At 34.9% G+C, this 16515-nt stretch overlaps 1 protein-coding gene across 1 annotated transcript in view; it reads left to right on the top strand.

Moving 5' to 3' along the window:
• Positions 1-16515, top strand: part of LOC107040433 (nephrin) — a 290643-nt gene that overhangs the window by 237616 nt on the left and 36512 nt on the right. Inside the window, exon 3 of the mRNA XM_029126266.1 lies at positions 613-786. Coding sequence (XP_028982099.1) covers positions 613-786 — 174 coding nt within the window. The remainder of the gene's footprint in view (positions 1-612; positions 787-16515) is intronic.

Here is a 16515-nt window from a genome sequence, read left to right as displayed (position 1 = left end):
GGGGGGGGGGGCGAACCCCCCCCCAACGGGGGCTTCGCCCCCTGGACCCCCTTTTTCGTGATTTTCGAAGCAGATAAAGCCCCCCACGAGAAAAGGGGGTCCAGGGAGCGAAGCCCCCCACTCGCCCCCCCCCCTCCACCTCCAAACTTCATCACGCACTTATCATATAAAATAGTATACGCAACACGTGCGGACAGCAGGCGGTATCACTCGGGCGGCTGCGCCGCCCTCGTGAGTAACCGCCTGCTTTCCGCACTAGTTACGTAATGTACTATTCTTGCACTAATTATTTGTTTTTAGACATATATAATCGATCTTCAGTGCATGAGAAATCTCACTCCAATAGTTGACGACTTTTAAAACTTATAGTAGTCTGCCCTTAATGATTGCCAAAATATTATCAAGCATTCTTGATCCACCTGAATATGACGATAAATGATAACTTGACAATTCAGATGGATTATTTAAATTACGAGGCATTGAAACAAGAAGAAAAGCTTTAAAATTAATAAAATTGATAATAAAAATTAATACAAAATATTGACAGTGAATGAATTATTCTATCAGAATATGCGAAGACAGTTTCATTAAACCGCAATTTATATTTTGTAGGGGGCAGCATTGTCGGCTATCCAAGGCTGAGGTTAAAGGGTGATCAGGCATATGGGGTTTATAATTTAACTATCACTGATGCTTCATTGACTGACGATGGGGAATATCAGTGTCAAGTTGGCCCCTATGGGAAGAGCAAAGCCATTCGAGCTAATGCACATCTCGTGGTTATATGTGAGTACTATCCATTTATTTGTAACAAATTATTTCGATATTTTATTTAATGCCTGTCAAAATACCATCAAGCATTCTTACACGGACTGAAACAATTCATTTTATCAAGAGAATTTCATTTGAATCAACTATCATTTGGTTGTTCATTTTCAAATAAACAACCGAAAGCTTTTCACAGTGAATGCCAGTTATCTCTTCTTGAGATACATTTGATTGGGAGAAATCGAACTTGTCCAGAATTGAAGTTCCTCTTACTTATTGCAATAATGAGAGTATTTGATTTCGTTCTAGCCAAAAGTTTGCCAACTCCAGAAATTCGTTAGTCTACTCAAAAATAAAAATTATTCTCATGACTAAATACGTTGTTATCTCAATCAACACGATCATACGTTGTTCCAAGTAAATTATACTTCAAGTGAGCATTTAATATATCGATTCAGGATGAATATTGTTACGCGGAAAAAGCTTTGACATTGTAGTAAGATATCGTTGAGTTCAAAGAAGTTTATATTTCTTGATTTAAAAAAATCGCATTAGTTTACAATAACAGAATCACAGATTACGGCAATTCAACACAAACTTGGATAGCACAAATTTCGTTCAATGTGATGTGAAAGCTCAATTTACATATCGGCTTCATTCGAGAAAACAACATGTAATTCATTCCTCAATGTAATCATCTCCTAGGTGCAAATTTTTGATCAATTCATGAAAGCAGAAAATTTAACGACTGGAGATTATATTAGGTTAAAACAGAGCTTTTCCATTTTTGTGGTGAATATATGTGACTTGACGCGAAGGACTGTTTTATTTGATTCAAGTAAACGTATATCTCAAGAAGAAATAATTGATATTCACGCCTCAGCGGTTTGTCAGTTATTCGCATAAAACATGTGAAAAAATGACGATTTCTTGGAAATTCAATGATTTCATCCGGAGAAATGATGTCATTCGCATTTTTTTTATTGCAATCGATGCGTGTTGATGTAACTCGGGGATGTTCAGTGTATGAAGAAGATCGTCTCAGCGGTTGGTTAGTTATTCGCATAAAACATGTAGAAAGTGACGATTTCGTGAAAATTCAATGATTCTATCCGAAGAAATCTTATCATTCTCATTTTTTTTTATTTCACTCGATGCGTTGTGATGTAACTTAGGAGTCATCAGTGTATGAAGGTGACCGTGTCAGTGGTTTATTAGTTATTCGCATGAAATATGTGTGAAAATGACAAAAATTCAAAGATTTTATGCCGAGAAATTATGTGATTATTATCATTTTTTCAATCTATGAGTGTTAAAAAAAACTTCAAACCGATGAGTATATGGGGACGATTGCCTCAGCAGTTTCTTAGTTATTTGCATAAAACATGTGAAGGAATGACAATCTCTTCAAAATTCATTGCATTCACTTAGAAAAATTACTTCATTCGCATTTTACCTAAGGTAACGATGGGATTGAAATTAATTTTGAGTAATCGATGCGTCTCCACATAACTTGATTCTCATTGGATTTTGAGTAAAATCGCCTCAGTGATTGTGGAGTTTTTTAAATAAAATTTTCGAATTTTGCAATTAAAAAAAAGGGAAAGTTGGAAAATTGTAGAATGGGTTAACTTTGAAGTTGGAAATTTTTTGAAATTGGTTCAAGTATGTATTACTTGTTGCAAGAAAGAAACATCTCAATAAAAATAATTTTGTCTATCAGTGTACGCCACCTGAATATGACGATAAACGATAAGTTGACAATTTAGGTGATTATTTAAATAAAGAGGCATTGAAGAAAGAGGAAATGCTTTTTTCTATTTTAATCTGTGAAGGAAATGGAGAGAGTCAGGTAGAAAATGAAAGATTGTTAAAACTTGGATGAATAAACATTCATCCACATAGCAACAACATTCCCACGTATTAATCAATTGATTATTCAACTCCATTAATTTCCTCAAATAAAGAAAGAGGCGGAAAATATTTCGGGAGAAAATATTTTATATTAAAATAATTCTCAATGAGATCCAGAAAATTGATGCATAAAAACAGTAGTAACAATCAATTGAAATAGTTGTCATAGTCTCCAAAAAAATGTCGATGAATTCCCTCAACGCTAAATCGAAAACCCCGGAATGCATTCACTGCTGAACGAACAGATGAGAAAAGAGGTAATAGTAGATTTGGGAAACGTGTGGAGTCCTGGCTCTTGTGGTCACTGACACAATTTCCTCACTCACTCGATATTTCCGTCGGGGATAGTAGCAATATCCTCTAAGCCCTTTTCATCCTTTCCCGCTTTGATACTCACGCCTTCATTTCGCGGCAAATCCAGCGAAAATTTATAGTTCATTTCAATTTTTAATTTCCTAGGCGTGGATATATGCAATCCCCCCCCCCCCCCTCTCATTGGCAGATTTTAGGTAATTGCTTTTTTTACAGCCAACAGTCAATAGTTCAATCCAATACTCATTGAATTTTTCAAAAGTATTTGGGTTAAATTTGTTTTTCGTTTTCCCAGTTTTTGTGAGGAATTCAGATACTTCAAAATGCTGATATTTTTCGAACATTTCAAACTATTCTAACTTGCAGACGAAATGATTGATTTATAATAAATTGAAACTTTTGATAATCCTATATTTTGCTAAAGATGAAAGAAACGTGAAGTTGTTTTATATCGAAATATCTCGAATCTGCCTGACCGCTAATCCTCAATTCTGGTTGGTCAATGAGTCACGTGAAGTAGGCGCTGATAAAAATCCCCGGTATTTTCAAATTCTTCAAATGCCAAAAATTTGTTCTGCGTCATATTTTTCATTTTTTCATGTGTGAAGTTGATCTTTATATCAAAACATATCTAAATTGCCTAATTGGTGATCATGAGAAAAAAGAACATAGTATTTCTAAATTTTTTCAACTCACAAATTATTCTTCACTTCCCAAATTTTAATTTTTTCATCTTTATCACACGCCAAAATGATCAATTCTTGCTTCTCAGATTTTCATACATAAATTCTAAACTCTACAAAATTCACGAAAATTCTTCGGTTTCCCAAATAATTCGAGAAAAACCTGTGATCTACGGTTATCTGGAAAACTGTGAAAGTGTCCGAAGTATTCAAGAAATTTTTTCATCTTTCTAGGAAATCAATTCATAACCCTCCCCTGATTTTTCAACAATTACAGATTTTAATCAGATTATTTTTACAAGTAAACAAAAAAGAATTAATCGAAGATTAAAAATTATTCATTGATGCTTCACTCTTCATTCTTTTCAGTCTCTTAATTCTCTTCATTCTCTTAATTCTCTTCAAGTCATTATCAATATTTATAAAACATCTATGAGTATATGAAGTTTAATAAATTTGATTTCTTCATTTTCACATCAAAAAAATAAGCGCGTGCGAAAGCACGCGCACCTATCTAGTTAATAACTAATCATGCGAAATGTAAAAATTTGAAAGAGTATACATTTGGGCTAATAAATCGATAAATAACTGATAATTAATTGTCACGAAATAAAGTGTCACGAAATCGTCAAACACTGGCACTAGAATTGAACGACTGATCACACACAGGTTTCCACTACTTCCAATTTCTGCAAAATGTTGAAATATTTATGAATAGTTGACCCAACACTCTTTGCAATTTTTCAAATGAACATATTCGGGTAAGATTTTTCATTTTCCCAGTTTTTCAAAAGACTGAGATTTTTCCAAAATTTTAGACCATTACGAATTGGCGGCGCAATGATTAATTTAAAATTGATTGAAACTCATGATTGTTAATGAATAATCATGTGAAATATAAAAATCTGAGGGGGTATACATTTGGACAAATAAAAAAATAACTAACTCATAATTAATTGTCACAAAATAAAGTGTTACGAAATCATCAAACACTGGCACTAGAACCGGACGTCTGACCACACACAGGTGTTCACTACTTCCAATTTCCGCAAAATGTTGAAATAGTTATGAATAATTAAATCAACATTCTTTGCAATTTTTCAAATGAGAATGTTTGACCACTTAAAATTGCCGACGCAATGATTGATTTATGATTGAACGAAATTCATGATAATTAATAAATAATTAATAATTAATCACGCGGCATGTAAAAACCGTAAGAGTATACATCTGGATTAATGAATAAATAAATAACTACTAATTAACCATGGAAAAATATGAAAAAATAGCTATAGTGTGATGAAATCTTCAAACATTGGCACTAGAATCGAACGTATGACCACACATAGGTCTTCACTACTTCCACTTTCCGGAAAATGTTGAAATATTTGTCAATAGTTAAACCAGTACTGCTTCGGAATTTTTCAAATGAAAATAGTCGGGTCAGATTTTTCGTTTCCCCAGTGTTGTGGGAATTTAGAAATTTCAAAAGACTGAAATTTTTCCAGAATGTCGAACCATTACAAATTTCAGGCGCAATGATTGATTTACAGTTAATCGAAATTCATAATAATTAATAAATAATTGATAATTTATTATGGAAAAATATGAAGGTATAAAAAATAATTGAAAAATATAAAAAAACAGGATGCCTGATCATACGTACGTCTTAACTCCTTCCACTTTCCGCATGTTATGGTTTTTGTGGAGATGGAGATTCTTCAAAAGGCCGAGATTTTTTCGAAATTTCAAATAATTTCAAATTGCAGTCGCAATGATTAATTAATAATTTAAAAAACTAATGACAGTTAATAAAGACTCGATAATTAACAACGGAAAAAAATAAAAATACGAAGAATACTTGAAAAAAAAATATAAATATATAAAATTGCTATGATGTGATCGATTGCTCTACAACCGTTGCTCTACACAATGTTGAAATATTTGTCAATAGTTGAAGCAATACTCTTTGGATTTTTCAAATAACAATATTTCAGTCAGATTTTTCCAAAATTTCAAACAATTTCTAACTGAGAACGCAATGATTAATTAATAACTAATAAAAGCTCATGACAATTAATAAGAATCAATAAATATTCGTGGAGAAATATTGGAATACAAAGAATAATGAAAAAGATTCAATTAAAAAATTGCTGTGATGTGACGAAATCAAAACACTGGCACTAGTACTGAGCGGCTGACCATTCACGGGCCTTTACTACTTCCAATTCCTTTTTTTTACTGACATCAAACAGTTTATTTTTTAGTCATTTTTAATTTGCGATTTTTTCGGTTCAAACAAGACTTGTTTGACAATTTATTCGTTTTTCTTTCAGTAGAAAGTTTCTCGATTCTACACGTGCAATAACAAAATTCGATTTAGTACCTTCCACCCAAGGAAAAAAAACCAGTTGCTGTGTCGCACAAAAACGAAAATATATAATAACAATGAAACAAACGGGTTCATGCAACCTTTCCCGTAATTTATGAGAATGTCGTCGAGGATTACAGTGGACAAGTGTACAATTGCCACTGTATACATCCCCGAATACAGTGACCCGACTATATAGTCACTCCCCGAGAATAGATGGACATTCATGCCACGAGGAAAATGCGCTTTCGGGGGGGTATATTCTCCTAGGGGATTAACGATTACAAGCGTGTCTCGTAACGTTAGTTCCTCGGGGATTAGCCACTACCCCAAAACCGATCATGGCTGTCTTGGTGTAGAGTTCGCTTTCCCTTCCAATTTATTGTACTGCCGTGGGGAAAAATCGAATTTTTTAAATGTTCAATATCTCGAGAACAGCAGAGTGGAATTTCCAGATTTTTTTTTATTTTCAAAGTATTTTTTCAAGCTTCAAAATAAGATGTGACTCGCCCCAATTTCATCATCCAGTCACATGATTTTCGGAATCCAAAGACTGTTCGGCAAAAAGTTTTTCTGAGGTAGTTTTAGAATCGATTTTGTTTTCATTTTCAAGGTATTTTTTTAGCCTTAAAATGAGCTGTAACTCGTTCCAATTTCATCATTCGGTCCGGAGATATTGGGATTTAAAGCTGGCCCGGCAAAAAGTTTTTCCAACATCTATTTGATTAAACTCGTGTTAATAATTCAAACAAGAAAAATGATCGCGTGACTACATTAATTTCACAATATGTATAATTTATATGGAATACAGTTAGTTCTGTACACATGACATTTCTGGGAATACCGCGTGACTCGGGTAAACCACATCGTCGAATCCTCGTGGATGATTAAGTCGGCTCTGCTTAGTATACGTGGAGCGCGTGTTCCAAAGGCTCACTTGTCGGAAGTTAACCGTAAGTATTAATTCCACTTAGTGGGCTGGAGTGTTCACAACTACATATCAAAGTTTGTTTTCCGTTCCTTATAATAATCGGACCTCACCCTCTATCTGCATGAGGCTATCTCACTCCCACCGCTCCATATGGATTTTCCTCACTTTACCCTCATGCAGATGGGTCAGAGCTGTCGGTGCCACCACGAGTTTAGCATGTACAATGCCCTCTCACTCCACTTTAATTTTCCACCGTGTATCCCTTACCAAACCTTGCAGATTATTTTTTTCAATATTAAACTCTGCTGGGAAAATTAGTAACAGATGTCTCGGTTGTGACCTGAGGAAATGAGAGGAATTCACAAATTCCGGTTTTGCATCATATATTTTTAGGAAATATAAATTCATTTATTCAAACTTAAACTTCAGTTTTATTCACGTTTGCATTTACTTCACATGAATTGTTTTGTCAATGTAAATAAATTTTCCAATTTTTAAAAAATAAAAAATGAATGAAAATGAGAATGAAAAATGTTTAGACGATTTTTCATACGACAGTAAGTTTAATCAAATAAGATTATTTGCGTGAAATTTTTCTGTGTGCCAATGATATTCTATTAATTGTATGAAGTAAATCATTTATTTATTCCAAATGAATTTTTGATTTGCATTAAGGAAACATTTTATTATAAATTAAAAAATGAATGGATTAATTTAAATTTAAACTTAATTTTCATTCACGCTTTTATGCACTTCAAATGCATAGTTTTTTCAAAGTAAAATATAATAAAATTATTCATTTTTCATTTGAAACATTTCTTTTAATTAGAAACACTTATTACTAATTTTCTGACCATAATTAAATATAAGAAAATAACCTGCCATCTTCGAATAATAACTCCAAATTTTATTGAATGATGTTGAGACTTTTTTCAAAAGACATTTTAATTTTAATCGAATAAGATTCTTTAGTTGGAATTGTTCTATTTATTTCAATGAAATGCTATTGATTGCATTGACATAATTGATTTATTCCAGATGAAGTTTTTATTAGGATCTAGGAATTTTTTTTTTTATAAATGAATTCATTTAAACTTGAACTTCATTTGGAATGAAGAAGTTATTTATTGCATGAAATGAAAACAATGGAAAATTTTTAAATAAATAAAGATTTTAATCTATATCAAATTAAAATGTCTAAGGAAAATTGTTCAAACATCACCCAAAAATGTAATATAAAATTTGGTGCGAAATTTCGACAAAATTGTCATTGACAGGAGCAGAATATAATTAAAAAAACCCCGACACTCCCTTTGTTTTTATTCCACTCTTCGATTATCTTTTTCGTAAAAAATGTGTGTAATTACTCCCCCCCGACGGCAAGGGGATGCACAGTTGATAGTATTGATTTATTACATAAATTGTGCTTGCGTTATGTGAACAGAGGGTGGGATGAGGAGATACATCTGGAAAATTATTTTCCCGAGGGATATCGATAACGAGCGTTGTTGCAAACGTGTTCCGGAATATTCCAATCCTCATTTTATATTCAGTTCAAGATACTACGATAAATTTCCTTTCATTTCTTCTCAAACCATAATCTGATAGCTGCAATATGAAAATAATCCCTTATCGCAGGGTTAAATCTGTAGGATGTATTGAAAGCTGAATTGTATTATCATAAAATTTCATTCTTCATGTAGAGATGACGGAGTTTTTTAATCGAGTAATTAATTCTGGTGAAGGGGAATTGCTCGCAGATAATCAGTCTATATTCACAGATGAGATTTTTCCAATGAATTTTATAATAGGGTCTTGTTTTTGCTCGTTATTTATTTATAAGAGACCTAACAGGCTAGACCAAAAATGGTTACAAAATATTTTCATAAAATCAATTTACATTAAAAAAAAAAAATTAAAACATTCATATAATTTATTAAATTTAGTAAACAAGAAGGAATCAATTGAAATCTGTTTTAACAGATATTATCTGTAAAAAAAAATTACAAAGTAAATTATATTGACGTTAATTTTTATCAAAATTCATCAATTTTTATAGAATAATTGAACTGAAATCCGTATATCTATGGATTGGTCCATAAAATTGTGAATTCCTATGAAATTTTCTTCGTGAGATGAAGATGTTAGTTTGGAGTAATCCACAGTCATAAAATCGAACCGCCGACACACAAACATCCCCAAAATTCTCATATACTCTCAAGGTTTGTTATTGCGCGTGGAAAAAGCAATGAAGAGAGATATAAATTCATTTAATAGCATATGTGTGCACGATATTCTCAGATATTTCCGTCACTTTATAGTATCACGTACGCGCTGACTACAAACGTCTATTCGTAATATCATATCCCTGCGGTTCAGCATAACGGCTCAGTTTCAACCCCACGCAACACTTGGCGACGTAGGAGGGAGTGTCGAACTATACGCGTGTAGCTTACGTTATACGTCACGTACAAGAGTCAGATCAGCTTCAACGGGCAATAGCGAATGTTATGGCAAACCAGCCGGCTAGCCCAGATTATTTGATATCTTGGGGGGGGGGGGGNTGAAGAGAGATATAAATTCATTTAATAGCATATGTGTGCACGATATTCTCAGATATTTCCGTCACTTTATAGTATCACGTACGCGCTGACTACAAACGTCTATTCGTAATATCATATCCCTGCGGTTCAGCATAACGGCTCAGTTTCAACCCCACGCAACACTTGGCGACGTAGGAGGGAGTGTCGAACTATACGCGTGTAGCTTACGTTATACGTCACGTACAAGAGTCAGATCAGCTTCAACGGGCAATAGCGAATGTTATGGCAAACCAGCCGGCTAGCCCAGATTATTTGATATCTGGGGGGGGGGGGGGCGAGGTTTTCAAATCCCCATGCTTGGGGAATTCAGATTCCATTTGTCTACTCTTAAATCTTCGTTTTATGTGTCAAGAGCGGAAATAGGGTGACCTTCACAGGATTAAAAGGTAACAAGATAACGTGAGATGTATTTTATTTAGATAACTGTGAAAAATATATGTCAATATTATTTGAATTCAGGTGGTTGAAAAATATCTCGCCCCACCTTATTTGATATTATCACATCTCATCTTATTTTGTGTAGATGAAAGATATTTTTTCGCAGATATGTTTAAAAAATTATTTCATCTTACATCATTTTTAAAATAAATATAATCTTTTTCAGTTAATATTTAAATACGTATTTAGATAGTCTCTTGAATAATCGTCCAATGTGGCAAGAGGGGGGAATAGTGTGACCTTGACAAGACTGAAGAGTAGCAAGACAACATGAGATGTATTTTATTGAAATATCTATGAAAGATATTCGCAAAATCAGTTAAATTTACGTGATTGAAAATTATCTCGCCTCATCGTACCTTATTTTATCGTATCTTAGCATATAAGATATATTTTTTCACGATTACACAAGATGAGATCTTTTTCACAAATATCTTTTAAAAAATCTCGTCTGATCTCAACTTGTAGATAAATAGATAAGATAAAATAAGTAAGATTAAAGGGTAGCAAGATAGCATGAGATGGATTTTATTAAGATATCTTTGGAAAATATATCTCAAAATCATTTTGACTGATTAAATTCCAATGTTCTAAAAATACCTTCCCTTATTGTATCTTATCTTACTTTATCTGGAAAACGATACATATGAAAGATAATATAAGATGATATATTTTTCAGATAAGATGAAATTAAATATTTTTCAATAATTTGATTTTTCATAATTTCTTCACGTGTAGAAAAATTTCTGTCTTTAGAAGGTCTTCTAGAAATCTTGGGAAGAATCTTCGAAAGATTATGTAGAAGATCTGCTTGGTGACCCAAAAAGATTCTTCAGAAGACAAAATTTTAAGGGTTTAGTAATTTGAGCGTCAAAAAAGTAAGGATCAAAGGAGTATGGATCGAAAATTAAAATTGTCTTTAGAAGATTTTGTCTTCTGAAGAATCTTTTTGGGTCACCAAGCAGATCTTCTACATAATCTTTCGAAGATTCTTCCCAAGATTTCTAGAAGACCTTCTAAAGACAGAAATTTTTCTACACGGGTTCTATCTTTCAAAACATAAAAAATGACAATTATATTAAGATGATTTTCTATCATGATAATTCGTGGTATCCGCACCATCAAGTCTTTATCGTCGTTTATTCCCCCTAATCGTCATTATTGTGCTCCGATTCAAAATGATCCCCACAAATGCGCAACCTCGAAGCCTCTTCCAAACTTCCGAAGAATTGTTTGCACAATCGGTGAAACCCACCCGAGAATGAATAAACCAAGACACGTGTGTGTTTGTATTTGTATACGGCTGGGTAACACCAAGACTAAGCCACACAGTAAACGATCGATACTCGTTTAGTTTAGTCACGGAGGAGAGCCAGGGATGTGGAGAAAGGGGATGCTGGGGATACGTGAAATGTGGTGAGAAAACTTTTTAGGCTTGAAGCCAAACCCACACCACACACTCTACCCAGTTACTGCCCCTTTATCTTCACCTTTTCCACATTATTCCGAAAAATTCACTCTACAGTTAAAACTTTCCTTTCTCTTTAAATCAAGTTCAACATTAGAGGGAATTTTCTTTTACTGCATTTTTCATAAAAATTTATCCCCCGATTGGTGATTCGTTTGGCTAAAGCGAAATGGATTAGCGAATAATGCATTCTCGATTTATTTTATTCTCTGTGGATGATTGAGGGGATTAGAGTGAATCTTTTCTTATGTACTTGAGGAATCTTTGAAATTTCTTCAGAGAGTTTCTTGGAGGACACACCTCTCGACAGTTCAGCAAGCCTCATCTCGAGTGTTCTGTCCTGATTTTGCTAAAGGAGACCAAGACCAAAAGCCCAGTGAATTGGCCCGAGCATGCCAGTACTCTCTCGACCCCGAAGGCAAAAGTTTCAAGCAACCAGAAAGAGAGAACGGATATCCGATCATTCTCGGTTTTGTTTGCTCGTATCGCTTTTTCGATGAACTGAAGAATCTCAGGAAAATTCGAAACTGCTGGGTGAGTTCCATACCGTTGTGCCCCTTGATTTTACTTGAGTCAAGTTTTCTTCGGGTGTGCGTGTTTTTTGAATCCATTAGTGATAACAGAAATAATAAGACTTTCAATAATACTGTAAGTGAAATGATTATCTCTCTACATTATAAAAATCCAAATCGACTTCTGGTGATGAAAATTTGCTACTCGAAATTAAGACCCCAGTGTTATAAGGGTCAGAATAAGGGTCATGACGGTGAAGGTAGCTAGGAGCCGGATAGCTCAGTTGGGAGAGCACTTGATGCATAATCGGAAGGTTCTGGCTTCAAACCCCGGTCTGGACTATCCATTTTTTTCAGTAAAAATTTTCTGCTTATCCATATTGAGAATAATCCCGGTTCCCCTCCTACCTCATCCAAATCCCATCCAATTGGGGACGCTTAATAACAAGACGCCCTCTATGAATGTCTGCGTTAAGGGTGCACATCTACGATACACAAGCAAATGGGGGCTTGTGTGAGCGCGTGTTTGTATACCTCTTTGACGGCCATATTGGCAAAAAACCGCGCCCTCAACGATATTTCCTGTTCCCAATCATTTCCTATGACGTCACAAAGATGTGGAATGCTATCTAAATTCCCTCCTTTAATGTAAAAAAAAAGGGGTCACAAGTGTCAGTTTAAGGACCATGAGGGACAGAATAAGGGTCACAAGAGCCAAATTAAGGGTCCAAATAAGGGTAACAAGGGTCATATTAAGGGTCTAAGTAAAAGGTCACAAGGATCAAATTAAGGATTGCAAGGGTCACAGTAAGGGTCCAAATAAGAATTATGGGGGTCAGAAACTAAGGGTCACAAGGATCAGAATAAGGTTATGGTGGTAATGCAGGGGTCATATGAGGGTTGGCGAGCGGAGCGAGCCGAGGGTGCAGCCCCCTAGTAGATAATATAATATTGCACTGAGGAAAAAAATCAGTTCTGTCGGAAAAAAATTTGTTCTGTCGGAAAATTATATGTTCCCCTGAAGAGATCTTTTGTCGTGTTGAATCAATTTATTTTTGGACAACCGGAAAATCTCCACCAAAACATGATAATCGTAATAATAATCGTTCTCGTGAGATATTTATATGTCTTTCGGATAAATACATTCGTTCCACAGAGAATTGATTCTCATCGATCGCACCGAATCGGACAGGAAAAAGGGCATAATGAAGAGGATCAACGCGAGAAAAATATGATTCTTCTGACTATATTCCATCACCATCGAATTATAGTCAAAAAGTCCTCAACAATTTTTCATGGGTTACGGTAACTATGGCCGGAGGAGCAATTACTACAATGGAATGTAGTCATTGCAACTATTTTATAGTTCTACTCACGATAGATTTGTCGTGGTTACTTTTGAACTTTGGTTAGTTTAACTGCATTTTGATTTGCAAAAATTACACTTGTGAAGTTACTATAATGTTATGTGCCGCATACAAAAAAAAATCGTATCGTTCACCAAACTGCCTCAACTATTTTCTTCTTGTAAATCGAACTTCAGATTTTTCTCTCAGTGTAGTAATAATAAAAAATGTCGTCACAACAAGTAGAATAGCCCCATCACCTTATTTTTATCCTCCCATCGATGCTTCCCCGGAAGACAATATCCTATTCACTAAATTGTTACCCACTGTTTCCCACGAATCATCGAAATCTCCTGCTCCTCCATCTGGATGAACATTTTATTCAATTCCGCATTGCCCTCATCCTCCACTGAGCTAGAATGAGTTTCATACGTTTCCAACGGTTTCCCGTGAATCCGCAACTCTCGCTGCCATAATTTCCTATTTCTCCTCCTAAATATCGTAGACCGTGAGAAGGTGGAGGGAATCTAATCGATATCTCGCCACTTCTCCCCATTATACCTCTTACCTCTACAGCTTATTTTAGAAAAAGGTATATGTGCGATTCTGGTCTCTCACGGCGGGTGAGACTCCGGGGAACGGCCGAGATTTTCAAGCTGGCTGAAATCAAATAAAGCCGAGGCGAGACCGTAAGAAGTAGAAGTAGTCAGGAAGTGGAATAAGGAGGAAGTGGCAAATGAAAGTCAAGATTTTTCAGTGGCAGGTGAAAAGTTGAGATTTTTCTAATGCAAGACGGATGTTTTTTCTTCTCTCTCTCTTTCTCTCTTCATCCATCGTTCCGGAACCTCTGGAGGTAATAAATTGCACATCCGGGGTGTAATCAAGCGTCTGTCATCCCCAAGAATTACTAAGTATGATATTAGCGTCTTCTTTATTTCCAGCCAATCCCCGGGAAATACTGGGAAAATCGTCGTTGTAATGACGCAAAATTTTTTTATTTTTGGCTTTTTAATAATTTCTGAATAAAACATAATGCGGAGTAAGTGCATCCATGGAAATCACACACGGAGAAAATAAAATAGTAAGAATTACTATGTTGAAATCCGCACATAGTAAACGTTACCAAAGTTTTGTGAGTATTACTATTGATATAGTAGTGGCTACCATGCAACATCGTAATAGTTACTATGGGACATAGTAAGCTCCTCAATGGTAATTGGTACTATAGACATAGTAATACTATACCATACTAAGTTCAACTATGTAACATAGTAACGCTTACTATGTTAACATAGTAAAACTATGGAACATAGTAAAGCTTACAAATGATATTTTGCTTATTTATTAGGGAGCTTAGAACTCCCTATGTTACGTTAATATCCTATAACACGTAATGAAATTATTCTAAATAATTAAATACCATCAAGGAATGAAACACGAGTAGATCAATGTTAGATACAGAGATATCATTAATTCACGAACGAGAATTTTCTTACTGTAAGAACCAACGAAAAGAGAATAGTATATTGTGTCATTAGGACCGTAGACGGAGGTTTGCGATGAGTGTGAAGTTAGCAGCACGAGGCGCCTTCGGCGCGCCTCGTCCTGTCTTACCGACTGCCGAGTGCTGCTAACTCACACGAATCGCAAACCGACGTCACGGTCCGTATGACACATACTATTTTTTGTCATGAAGGCCCGTTGAAGGTGAGGGGGAGGGGAAGGGGAGGGGGCGCAGAAGCGGGGTCCAGGGGCCGCAGGCCCCGGTGGGGGGGGTTGGGGGGGGCGAAGCCCCCCCCACTGTAGAAAAACGAAATGACAAGTGAAGAGAAAATATTGAAGAAAAAGAGATGCAAAATCCTAAATTGAGATTCGAAAGAACGAATGCAAAAGTTGTAATTCACGGAGTCTGTCAAAAACATTCAAAAAACATCTAGATGAGAATGGAAATCTTCCTCCTCCTGAAATGGAAATTGCAACAAATTGAAAGAATAAAAAGAAGGATTAATCATTTTTCTAAATTTATTCTCATGAGAAAATCAACGTGTGAACATCTACAGTTTACAACTTTTCTTTTTCATCGTTCCTCTTCTTCTCACAACATACTCAAATTTTTCATCACATTTTAATAGAAATATATATATAATCTATTCAAAATAGATATATAACGAGAAAGTGAATATAATCTCTTTATTAAACTAATATTTTGACAATATAACCCTCAAGTTACGACTGACTCCCTAGCAACGGAATAACAACTCCTGATGTCATCGGCAATGACGGTGGCGCATCGTATTAGTGGTGAACGATCCGCCGAGTTTTCAAGCAAGTGACAGCGATAACCGCACACTTCATGTTGTATTCCTACGAAGGTTTTGTGGGTTGCCCATCTAGAAACTGTATGTTTTTATTGTCCTAGGGCTGCTAACTCGAGTTAACCATACCTGTGCTTCGTTTAACGGACCTGGTCTGTTAAACGCCATTTAGCTTCCCTCAAGACAGCTATAGTAGGCGCTACCTAACGGGCCTGAATGACGAAAATTATGTTTTTGAATGAACTAATGGATTTTTTTAGAGAGCTCCTAATGAAGCCCATTAAAACCTAAATTAAATTTCCAGTTGCATTTTTATTCATATCAAATGAATAGTTTTATAAATGTAAACAAATGCTTTCTTCATACAAATAAAGCCTTTATTAGTTAGAAATGCAATCATTGTTTAGATGGCGAAGGAAAAGAATTTATTGATGTGTAATAATTCTCTGTTTGAAACAAATAAATTATTTAGTTATTTCTAATTTATTATCTACTTCTAATGAGTGCACTATTTATTCTATACTACTGAAGCTTTGTTATTCAAATAAATATAGTAATTTCGAACAAAAATATTGCAGAATTTAATAGGAAAATTTTAAATAATGAGTTTAATTTGTTTGATTTTTTTAACGAATTTAAGCTTTAAGTGCCTTGAGTTTATGAACGTACCAAGAGGCAATCGCGAATTTGAACCGGTTACTTTAAAGATACTTCCTATGTTCATAGGACCATTTTTCATTCCCATGGTAACCATTTCCATGGACATGGCAGGCATTTCTATGTAACATAGTACTCATTACCATGGGACATAAGCATTAATAAGCATTAAGCATTACTATGGAACATAGTAAGTG

This window comes from Diachasma alloeum, unplaced genomic scaffold (genome assembly GCF_001412515.2).
Source record: "Diachasma alloeum isolate Michigan unplaced genomic scaffold, Dall2.0 Dall_scaffold_00335, whole genome shotgun sequence".
Lineage (NCBI taxonomy): Eukaryota > Metazoa > Arthropoda > Insecta > Hymenoptera > Braconidae > Diachasma > Diachasma alloeum.
Note: the sequence above shows the minus strand (reverse complement) of the source record. Positions and strands in the feature narration are given on the sequence as shown.